Source organism: Mytilus californianus, unplaced genomic scaffold (genome assembly GCF_021869535.1).
Source record: "Mytilus californianus isolate M0D057914Y unplaced genomic scaffold, xbMytCali1.0.p SCAF_5, whole genome shotgun sequence".
Classification (NCBI taxonomy): Eukaryota; Metazoa; Mollusca; class Bivalvia; order Mytilida; family Mytilidae; genus Mytilus; species Mytilus californianus.
In genome coordinates this window covers 81,000,031-81,012,580 of record NW_026262701.1, presented here as the reverse complement: position 1 = coordinate 81,012,580, position 12,550 = coordinate 81,000,031, and the positions used below count along the sequence as shown (strand labels likewise).

Genomic DNA, 12,550 nt, shown 5'->3' with positions numbered 1-12,550 from the left:
ATTTGTGCTGTCAGTTTATGTAAATTAAAGAAAATAAAAGAAATGTGTGCGAATTCAATGAGGGAATAAAATGATACATAGGGAACAACCATTAGGGGAAAGGTAATGATAAACAACATCCAAAAGGGGAATGACCTACTGGTCCTCTGCAATGGACATGTGTCCAGGCTATGTATAAACTATAAGATATGATGATGAAGCAATTCAAGTGTTATATAACAAATTGGACTTCTTGACTATAAAATAATTGTGAAATTTGATGGCAAAAATTACTTTTAAGTATGAAAAAGACTTTCAAACAGTACATTAGAATTTATTTATGTATTTATTATTGTTAGTTTTAATCAATACTGGTTATTATGATAGTTATATTCATTTTTTACTAGACTTGCCAATGAGAAACTCGGAAAGAAGATCAGAGAACAGAGTAAAGCCATTATGACTCTCACTGCTGAAAAAGAGTAAGTGTTTTAAATATTCACAAGTTTATTCAGAGGTTTATGTGTTTAAGAATGTATATCCAGAACTGTTAAAATTGGTGTGTCCTTTTATTTTATATCTTAGGATTTTCCTAGGCATTTATGTTGAAGTCTTGGTGCTGTTTTTAGGAAAAAAAATTACCCAATTAGTATAAATACATTTTACTTCAGCATTTCGTTGCCATGGTATTATAACTTCTCAATGTTTTCTGATTTTTATTCATCAGAATTTGTAAAGTTTTTGTTGGCTAGGGAGAGAGCAGATTTCCAGTCATATACAGTTAAGTTACTATGCAAAAATAAAGAACTGCCATTTTATAATTGATTTGATTTTCAGACAACTATTAGAACAAGTAACAAAATTACAGAAATTCAGCAATAAAGCAAAGATTGAATTAGAAGAGAGAAGAGATGAATCTGACAAGTTTAAGGTAATTAAACATTTATGGTAGAAATACATACCTAAAAAAATACCCCTTCTAACACATTTCAGCATACAACATAAAAATAAGGAGATGTGGTATGATTGCCAATGAGACAACTATCCACCTAAGTTCAAATAAAGTGGATGTAAGTAATTGTAGGCAACCTTACAGCCTTCAACAATGAGAAAAACCCATACTGTATAGTCGGCTATAAAAGGCCCTGACATGAAAAATTTGAAACCTTTCTATTGAGAAAATTGATTTAAAACAAAACAATAAACAAAAAACAAATATAACAGACCTGAACAAACGACAACCACTGAACTAAATCTTTGTTTTAATCAACAATACAGTTGCTTGAGACAAGAATCAATAGTTGAATAAAGTTTGATTTAACCTTCAAAAATGTTTCCAAGAACTGGAGTTCTATGAACAGTCATTATTTTGTCATGTGTAAAAGTAAATCTTGGTCTTCCTTATCGTATGTCTAGTTCTTGAGATCTGTCAAATACCTCTTTCAATCACCAAAGTTCATTTGTCAAAATATGAATATAAGAAAACAACTATTGAGGAATATTATTTGAATATTAAATGATTTGTTCATATTTATATTTGATCAGGCTTTACAGAACCATTCAGCTCACCAACAAGTAGTATTAAATCAACTTAGAAATCGTCTAGAAGATAATGCGTAAGTTTCTTCTTTATTCTACCGTAAAGTTTTGAGAAAAATAATTTGATTACATTGGGGAAGTAAAAAGAAAAATGATGTTGATTTATTTTTGTGTCATCTTATTTGTTACTAAAAAAAAAGAAAGAAAAAAAGAGGCTGAAGTGTACAATACAGGAAAACCAAACATTAAAGGCTACATGAGTCAAAGAATTATTTAAGCAACTGCTCACAATTTAACTTCATCATTTACAGTAACCTGTTACCTTAATAGGATTTTCATTTGACATTCCTTTGAAACCATTGTGAAAATGAGATGAATGCATTTGCTTTAAACTTTACCAGGATATGAAAGCATTGTTGGCTACTTTCCAACTGTTGATTGTTTTCCCAAGGCAAACAAAGGTCCTCCATAAGATGATAGTGATCTTATTAAAACATCAATAACCCTCATTTGTTATTGTAATAATATGAGAAAATAAATAGAAGGATATTGAATAATTATAGTTCACTGAAATGTTTACGCTAACAACAAGCATAAAAAGAGATTTCAGATTTTTACAATATTTTATATTTTATAACATTGCAAATATGAAAAAATTGATGATATATATTTATTTTATTTACCTCTTGTTACTTAGGAGCGACCAGGACCATGAACTACAAGCTAAAGTGGCAACAATAGAAGATTTACATAGTCGACTGAAGATTAATGTGGACAATATACAACAACTTAACCAACAGGTACTAAATTGCCAATCGCATAGTACCTTTATCATAGTTACTTACTTATTATCATGTGTTTAATTTATTTAGTTGAATTTCCAGTAAGAATGATTGATTATGTTAATCAACAAATTTTTAAACAAATGTATAGTGTTACAGTCAAGGGGAAACAACTCCCAATTTCTTTTGTGCTGACTTTTAATAGAAATCACAGATTTATATATTTTTTTTAAACTTTTCGGTGAAACTATGGTTTCAAATTCTTCAGGAATTATTAACTTTCAAATTTTATTTTGTGTCATGAGCAAACCAAGTTTTGAGAGATCCAGGAATGTCTGAATTTTATTTGTATTTTGCTGTTAGTTTTTGTCTCCAGTTGTTTTTGCTTTCTCCTTTCAGATGTAAACACACTGTTTATAACTAACAAATTTATCTTTATTGACAATAGATAAAACTTGTGTTAAAATCATCATAATAGAAAAAAACGCTGACAAAATTTTAACAAAATAAACAAATACATTTGTCCATGCACTGAATATGATTCTTAAATTAGAAAAACACAACTCTTTTTATGACATGCTCAAGAGTAAAAGTACACGACCTAGAAGTTTTGAAAAGATTCCAAAATATTAGAATGATGAGATATTTGAAATGTTTATCTGAAATATATATTATTAAATTACTGTTTTTTAAGTAACATGTCTTACGTTTATTTCAGATGAGTTCATTACAAAAGGAAAATCAGCGACTAAGGAATGATTTAGACAGAGAAATACATGCTAGACAAACTTTAGAACTTCAAATAGAAAGTAAAGAACAAACAATTAACAGTTTAAAATCTCAGATGGAGGCTCGAAGGCATTTACATATAGAAAATAGTTCACCATTAAAGGAAAAACCAGTATGTAAAACTTAAGATTTTGTAAACTAAATTTTGTTTTTATTTTTTATTTTGCACTTTTATTGTTCTCTCTTCATTCCGAGCTCTACATGTTAAAAGCAAGTTTTTTTAACCGTTATTTAAAGATCAAATAATTTCAGCTGATTTCAACATCTAGCTGTGTTTTTTTTTCCTGGACATACAAATTGTATCAAAGAGTTAACTAGGAGTTTTTTTCTGATAGCTTGAATTATTCTTGATGTACCTATTCTGTTCCAAATTTCTAAAATTTTATGTATATTATACACAAATAATAGAACAGGCCTGCAAGACTTGCCCATAGGCGGTCACCATCGTGTCCATGTGTTAGCCCAGCAGGTCCCAGAGTCCCATTAGTAAGCTTGAGTGTTTAGGGTGAAAGTCAACTAACAGTAATAAAAGGGTTAATACAATTAATGTACTGGGATTTCTGGTTTCAGATTTTGTAAAGTTCATATGTATATGTTGGGATTTCAGTATTTCATACTACATATTTTCATTCATTTGTGAAATCATATTTAAAACTTTATTATTCATTCAAAAACATTATTAAGTCCACAAATATTTATTTCCTGCAAATTAAAATGGCTTATTAAACAGATTAATGAATATTTGTGGAATTACAGTCATTCTTCAGTGTTGATCTTTTCTTGTTTATTTTTTTGGTAGATTAATAATTGATTTGCAACGTAACACACGTCGTTTGCTTCATTTAATTTGTTTTAGAGTGCTAGTTATAACTTTATATCCTTTGTGTGAATCATAGGCTATCTGAACCCCTTATGGCAGTAGGATATGGATCTTAATTATGTTTGCCAAGAGCTTTCTTTAAAAATCTTGATACATGGGAAAATTTTAAAAATGTATGATGTTATACACAAGTTACAATAGGAAAGCAATGTGTTAAACATCATCAATAAGAAAACTTGGAGCATTTCATTCAATTTTAAAACAGATCCCTTTAATTTGATGTCATTTTAGAAATGTTAATTTGTGTATATTTATTAGTGAGTGCTGTGAAAGAGTATCTACTGTGTCTGTATGCTAATGCTTAATACACCGTATTAGATTTTAACTTGGAAAACAACTTTAAACGTAGAAAATGTGAGATCAAGCGTTGTATTATGAAATCGTTCCATTAAGACAGATATGTTGATTAAAAGTACACATTTCAGATGGGGTCCACTGATGTAGATATTGATAAGGTAACAAGGGACACAACTCTTGTATTACCCAGACATTACGTAACTTTAGTCTTTAGAATAGTTTCCTTTCTTTATTTTCTTTTATCACAGAATAGATGCTTTTATGTGTAGCTTTTTATTCTTAAACTTCAACTTAAATACAATTATACATAATAAAAACGAGAAATGTTTATACTGTGTTATATTTAAAGCCAATTTTTGAAGAAATTAACATTTTCATTGCTAACGATGCTCTAATCTTTTTCAAACAAACTTTAATACTACTACATTTTAAGGTACATTAACACTTAATTCTTTTAACATTGCTTTTTACAGCTAAGTTTCTAGACTTGTCTTTAACTTCTTTATTATCAACAAATTCATTCATTCTACTTCATTCTCTGTTATTGGGAGAGGTGTGTACATATTTGTCAACTTTCAAATGTTTATAGATATATTAATATAAATGAGTCTTGGAAATCTATGAATTCAGTTGTATAATTGGAATGTATTATAAATGAGTCTTTGAAGTCTATGAATCCAGGAAAATTGTGTAATTCAACTTCTTTCATATTTTCCAACTTTTGCCATTATATGGTAAAACATGATATTTTTTAGCATTTGCTTAACTCGAAATTTAAATTAATTCATAGAAATTAAATTTTTGTTAAAAAAAAAATTCACATATTAAAAAAAAAATTCAATTCCCAAATGTGGATTTTAAATTACTTTTATCTACAGATCAAGTTATCAAATCTTTATTGTCAAATTAAACAACATTGTCAAATTTGTGGATTTCCTCTACTGTAACATAAGAAATATCAGTATACACTAGCTTCATATCATTCTTTTAGCTCTAGAATTACATATCTTTGAATTAAAGTTGTTAGATCATTTATTAATAGTATTTTTAAATTTACATAACATTTTGTTATTTTGTAGTTTTTGCATGAAGGACATAGTATTGTGTAGATATTGCCAATCAGTTACTAAACAATACAAACCAAATATTTGTCTATAAACTATGAATTTTCCAAAAATAAGAACAACAAATCAGAAACAGAAACAAATTGTTTAGATGTGAAATATTTGTTATTTGTTAATTTCTTTTGCTAATTTGTTAAATTTGATTTCAGCAAAAGGCCTACAGTAAAGGTTTAGAAGATGCTGGAATATCCGACGCTACAGCTTTAGATAAAAATTACTGGATACAAAGAGTTGGAGAGGTAATAACATAATATAGAAATGCATGAGCTGAAAATTAATTTCACATTCCATGGTCAGAGCTTTTTAAAAAGCACGATTTGTGGAAATTTTATCTGAAGTATATGTATTTTTTTAGTGTATAAAATTATTCACTTTGTATGACAACAGTTCTTTAAAATCGTTAATAATAATAAAAAAATCTTGTAACAGGTAAAATACTTATTTGATTAAATTTTAAGCAGAAAAAAGCAGTGAAAATAACAATCTTTATTTGTATTTGAAACTGAAATAAAAATCACATTTTCACAACTTTAACAAAAAGTACAGAAAACATTTTTTGTTGTTGTTAAGAATCAATAGGTAAATGATTTTAATTTGTTTACTGACAGAAAATTTCCTTTTTGAAACAGAGATATCCTGGCAGTTTTGAATAGGTTTGTTTTTTTCTTTATTAAGGGAGATAATTGTTTTAATTTGCTATTGTCAAAACTGCTTTTTGTATGACGAGTTCTGGAACTAATATATATGCAGCTGTATCGCATGCTTATATTTGGTATTACATAAAGGTAGAACAAGTTGATTGGCTGACTTACTAGTTTGGTTTTTATAATATATGTATTTTACGCAATTTAACAACTTTGTCAGTTATTTATTCATTGTGTTTTGAAATTGAATTTTGTTTTTTATTAATTATCTTAATAGACTTTATTTTGGTAAGCATGTGAAATAACTACAGCATATTTGTTATAACTGATATTAAGTGTGTGTTGACAGATGGTTTTTGTGTTAGACCTGCATGTGACTAACTAAAACAATTTTACATAAAATGACTTTTCTTATGCTTGTGGTCAAACTGAGATTTTATCAAAGAAATAAGACTGTCAAAGCTCCAATCTTTTAACTCTTTTGTTTGCATTTACTGTTAAAATTTAATAGGCTCAAAATTTTAACCAATAGGAAGAAATGTTTGTTTGTAATATGAAAATTTGTTTTGAATAAATAATCATTTTCATTATGTGCAATTCAATGAATTTCAAATGTATTCTATGAATGTAAGTATCATATTTTTTTTTTATATTTTCAGTTATCTATACAGTTACAACAGAGTAGTGAATATTGGGCAGACAAAGTCCGTGACTTATCTGGACAATTAGAGAAAAGCCGTATCATCTCTAGTCCCATCCGACCACGATAGTCCATCCACTTCATTGCCATTCCGTCCACATTGCATTCATGGAACTTTTTTTTTATTGTTTAAATGGATAAACATAGTTTTAGTCAATTTATATATATGCTTTATACAAAAAGTGCTGAAAGCCGTCCAAAATTTATTATTTATTTTTAGAAAGAGAGATTTTAGCATTTATATGTAATTTACCCTCTCTGTTGTGATTTAAATCTTTATGGAGAAAAAAATAATGTACTAGGAACACGTTTGCCTTGTTCTTTAAATATGGTAAATAAGTTAGAATAATAGCTTGTGAATATTATGTTATATTTGTTTCAATCATGACAGTTTATCAAAACAAGGAAGTAGATTATCACTTTAAAATAGTTGGGTTACGGAATCAAATGTACAACAGAAATATATCAGTTCTTAAATTGGGGTTTTCCCTTCTACTGATATATGTAACATTTATCAATGATATCCAGAAATTGTTATCATCTATAATTAGGCAGCAAATCTTTAATTTCTCATATGTCTTAAATTTAAAATTTCAAACCTTATTCGAAATCTGAAGTTAATTTGTTTACTAATGAAGTAAAATTTATCATATAAGCTGTCCTTTTTACCGTGAAAGAGGAAAATAAAATAAAAATAAATTGAATAATATAAATCAGCATTGTAAGTTAGGATTTCCTTATTCCCTTGCCCAAACAGTATTCTTAATAGCATTTTTTTTTTGGTCACAGAATTCCAGTTTTATATTTCTCACAATTTTATTTATTTATATTTTATTATTTAAGCTATTTTTTTTTTTTTTTTGCAAATATTTATTATTATATTAATAATTGATAATTTTAAATATCAGTTTTTTTGATTTATTGATTTTTTTAGTATAGTTACAAAATATTTTAAGAAATGGACTCACAAAAATAATGTCCACATATAGTTTTATTCATATTTAAAAAGTGAGAAACAATAGGATCATTTTAAAATCAATTTAATGATTTATTGATTTTTAGTATATTTAGAATCTGTATAAGAAATTTATACACAAATTAATGTCCACATAAACTTGTATTATTTTTCAAAAGTGAGAAACAGTAGATAATCATTTGAATGTTGTATTATTTAAGAATAGAAGGTTGTTAGGTGCTACAAATATTATGGATCACCAGTATTTACATCTTATTCGTTTGTTTGATATTTTTTATTGATAGAAAGGTCATAGAAGATAGTGTTATTTCTACAGAACTGAAAATAACGGCAAGAAATTTGACCTTATGGTTAATAAAAAAATATTTTTCTTTACTTTCTCAAACAATAATTAAAAATTTATTCCCAATTGTGTTAACATATACAATGTCCATTATCAGACCATGTTTGTTTGAGATCTACCATGACTTGTTAAAAAAAAAGAAATATGTAAAAGTTTAAAAATTGAAGTAAGATTTGTGTCCCTTGGAATTAGTTCTGTAGAAATTTCACTATTTTGATAAAGACTGATTATCAAAACCATTAAAGCTATTATCTGTGATTTTGTATGAGGTAGTAGTGTCTACCCATACACGTAAAATAGATTATTAGGATGTCTGGTAGACGTATGAGATTTGTAGTGTGTGACATTGTGTCTCATTATATATTTGTTTTATATTGGTAATTAAATTCTGGCTAGATCCAGCTAATCTTAAAAAGCTTTTTCTTTTTTATCATCTGACTTGCAAGAATTAGATTTTCCTGTCCATCTTTCTCTAGAAAGAATGACATGTCTTCCTGCGAACTGTTACCTTGTGAAATAGCACTTTAAAAATCTTGCTCAGCATGGCTAGTTCTTGTTCGGACACACACTCCATTATCTTGTATATTATAAGAGCATAAAACTGAAGAATGGGAGGTACTTTACTGTCTCCCCGCCATAGCAGAGGGGGCATTGAATTTTACCCTTGTCTGTCAGACGTACGTCCCAAATTTGGTTTCCATTCTCTAACTTTAGTTTTCCTCAACCAAATGTTATGAACATTATACAGAATGCTTATTACCACAAAACATGAATTTTGGTGGCGTCACTTTTACTGTTCTAGAGTTATGCCCTTTAAAAATGGAAAAATTGCTGAATTTTTCGTTTCCGTTCTCCAACTTAAGTTTACCTCAACCAAATGTTATGAAACTTATACACAACACTTATTATCACAAAACTCAGATTAAGTACAAATTTGGGTAGCATCACTTTTACCATTCTTCAGTTATGTCCCTTTATAACTATATGATATGCAAGCGGGGACCATGGACACATTCCCCATTTATTAGTCCCCTATCCGAAGTCTAAGGGGACTTTAGGTCTGTCTGTCTGTCTGTCTGTTTCCACACTTTTTTTCGTGGTCCTTGAAGGTATTGATTTAATATTTGGTGTATTGTTTTATCATGACAAGTTACAGGTCAAGTTTAAGTTTTGTTCCAGTCTGATGATTTTGTACAGAGTTATGGTCCTTGGACTTGGAAAATTCACTCAAATATTCAGTTTTCCGCATTTTTTTCGTCATGCTTGAAGATATTGATTTGATAATAGGTACATTGTTTTATCAGGACAAGTTACAGATCAAGTTCGAATTTTGTTCAAGTCTGATGATTTTGTGCATAGTTTTGGTCCTTGGACTTAGAAAATTCACTCAAATAATCAGTTTTCCACAATTTTTTTTCATCATGCTTGAAGATTTTGATTTGATAATTGGTACATAGTTTTATCATGACAAGTTACAGACCAAGTTCTAATTTTGTTTCAGTCTGATGATTTTGTGCAGAGTTATGGTCCTTGGACTTAGAAAATTCACTTAAATAATTAGTTTTCAACACTTTTTTCATCATGCTTGAAGATATTGACTTGATATTTGTTATATAGTTTACACCATGACAAGTTATAGATCAAGTTAGAACTTTGTTCCAATACAATGAATTTTTAACCGGTAGGGGCTTATGTATTGCCATGCAATACTCTCAGAATGCTTGTTTATCCATGTTTCAGGTGTCAGATTGTTTTTAAAAGTCAAATCTCAATTCGTATCATTAGGATGGATGAATAAGTAATGTTCTCTTTACAACTATTTTGTTCATATTCAAAATGAAATCCATTCTTGTTTGAATTGTGTCACATTTTGTCATGTCTGGCCATTTATAGGTTGATTCTATGGTATAGGGTTTGCTCAGGCCTAGCAGTGACTAATATTTTATTATATCCATGTCATTTTAAATCTTGTGGATAGCTGTCTAATTAACAATCATACTACATCTACTTATTTTACACACTGAGCAGTGCTTGTTCTTTTTCTTTAATGTGTGTGCCTATTTGAATAGAAACAATATCAATTTTAAAGTCTGGACCAATGATCAAACCAAAGTCATCCTGCACTTGATGAGCACAAAACCTACAGACCACATTAATGAGACAGCTAACCATCAACACTTTAACACATCAAAAATAAGTGTTTGTACCATATGTCAAGGGATTTGTTTAATCTATGATTTTTTTAAAGTCAACTATATTTGCTGTAGGGAATGATTGTAAGGTGTACATGTCTGTCTGGCAGGGTTCATCTGACCGTGACCTCATTTCCGTGGTTCATTGGTCAAATATTTAGTTTTCCAAGTTACGTCTGTTTCTCAGATACTATAAGCAATAAGTCAACTATATTTGGTTTATGTAATGATTGTAAGGTGTAAATATTTGTCTGGCAGGGTTCGTCTGACCTTGACCTCATTTTCATGGTACATTGGTCAATATTAGTTTATTGGTTTGGTCTGTTTCTTGTATACTATAAGCAATAGGTCAACTCTATTTGGGGGGGGGCCTCCGTGGCCGAGTGGTCTAAGTAGTTACTACTGCAATCACTAGCCAGTCAACACTGAGGTTGTGAGTTCGAACCCCACTCGTGAGGGTGCACTCGACTCCAATCTTAATTGACTAGGATTGTCAGTTTTCCTATCGAAGGTCGGTGGTTTTCTCTGGGCACTCCGGCTTCCTCCACCAATAAAAACTGGCCGCCACGAAATAGCCCAAAAGCAGTGCTTAAAAGTGGCGTTAAAACACCAAAAAATCAAAAATCAAATCAACTCTATTTGGTGTATGCAATGACTGTAAGGGTATATGTCTGTCTGGCTTGGGTTATCTGACCTTGATCTCATTTTAATGGATCATTGATGTGATACTTATAGTAAAACTTTATCTTTAGGACTATCAACATTAAATAAATCATGAATAGTAAAGCAGGCTGAACATTTCAGTATGTGCACTCTTGTTTATTCAGAGATTAAAATACACTAAAGAAGGAGATATAAGGCTTCTTTGTTGGCCCCTTGAATCTGAAAATAAAAAGTATTTTAAATTTACCAGATTATTTCCTTCAGATGTTCACAAGACACAAGTCTGTCAGACATCAAAATTTATTTTTTGAAATTTGTCTTTTATATTGACATTAGGGCTTTAAACTTCTTACATTTTCACAAAGGAGTGTTTTTTTCTCTCTATATATTGGCATAAAATGTTTTGGGCAACACTTGTGTGTCTGGATAGACCAATTCTTTCTTGATGTACCTTTTAAAACTTCACTGATTATCAATGGATATTATCAGCTGATTAATAAATGTACAGTTCAATATTATGTTGACATTTTTGTATCAATATGAATAAAATGTGCCTTCCACAAAAAGAAGAATACATATCAAAGAGACTGCCACCCAAAGTAACATAAATATCAAAGAGACGGCCACCACAATTAGAATATATATTTAAGAGACTGCCACCAAAAGTAGAATAAATATCAACGAGATGGCCACCAGAAGTAGAATAAATATCAAAGAGACTGACACCCAAAGAAGAATAAATATCAGAGCAAAAGCCATCCAAAATAGAATGAATATCAAAGAGACTGCCATCCAAAGTAGAATGAATATCAAAAATACAGCTACCCAAAGTAGAATAAGTATCAAAAAGACAGCCACAAAAAGAAGAATAAATAGCAATGAGACAGCCACCAAAAGTAGAATAAATATCAAAGCGAAACCCACCCAAAGTAGAATAAATATCAAAGAGACTGCCACCCAAAGTAGAATAAATATCAAAAAGACAGCCACCTAAAGTAGAATAAATATCAAAGAGACAGCCATCCAAAGTAGAATAAATATCAAAGAGACTGCCACCCAAAGTAGAATAAATATCAAAAAGACAGCTACCTAAAGTAGAATAAATATCAAAGAGACAGCCATCCAAAGTAGAATAAATATCAAAGAGACAGCCATCCAAATAAGAATTAATATCAAAGAGGCAGCCACTCAAAGTAGAACAAATATCAAAGAGACTGCCACCTAAAGTAGAATTAATATCAAAGAGACAGCCATCCAAAGTAGAATAAATATCAAGGAGACTGCCACCCAAATAAGAATTTATATCAAAGAGGCAGCCACCCAAAGTAGAATAAATATCAAAGCGAAAGCCACCCAAAGTAGAATAAATACCAAAGCCAAAACCACCCAAAGCAGAATAAATATCAAAGGGACTGCCACCCAAAGTAGAATAAATTTCAGAGAAGAATAAATATTAAAGAGACTGCTACCAAAAGTAGAATAAATATCAAAGAGACAGCCACCCAAAGTAGAATGAATATCAAAGAGACTGCCACCTGAAGTAGTATAAATATCAAGGAGACTACCACCCAAAGTAGTATAAATATCAAGGAGACTGCCACACAAAGTAGAATAAGTATCAAAGAGACTGCCACTGAACAAT

At 29.7% G+C, this 12,550-nt stretch overlaps 1 protein-coding gene across 21 annotated transcripts in view; it reads left to right on the top strand.

Annotated features, from left to right (window-relative positions):
* Positions 1 to 8,468, top strand: part of LOC127703151 (early endosome antigen 1-like) — a 93,570-nt gene extending 85,102 nt beyond the window's left edge. For 15 of the 21 annotated variants that reach the window (XM_052207671.1, XM_052207657.1, XM_052207651.1 and 12 more), the window contains 8 exons: positions 387 to 461; positions 817 to 910; positions 1,525 to 1,595; positions 2,216 to 2,318; positions 3,019 to 3,201; positions 3,498 to 3,575; positions 5,540 to 5,629; positions 6,694 to 8,468. In XM_052207671.1, the coding sequence (XP_052063631.1) occupies positions 387 to 461; positions 817 to 910; positions 1,525 to 1,595; positions 2,216 to 2,318; positions 3,019 to 3,201; positions 3,498 to 3,575; positions 5,540 to 5,629; positions 6,694 to 6,804 (805 nt within the window). In that variant the 3' untranslated portion in view covers positions 6,805 to 8,468. Of the gene's footprint in view, positions 1 to 386; positions 462 to 816; positions 911 to 1,524; positions 1,596 to 2,215; positions 2,319 to 3,018; positions 3,202 to 3,497; positions 3,576 to 4,394; positions 4,425 to 5,539; positions 5,630 to 5,998; positions 6,044 to 6,693 lie in introns of all 21 variants that reach the window. The other 6 variants (XM_052207658.1, XM_052207661.1, XM_052207664.1 and 3 more) reach the window with 6 other exon arrangements.
* Positions 8,469 to 12,550: the final 4,082 nt, after the last annotated feature.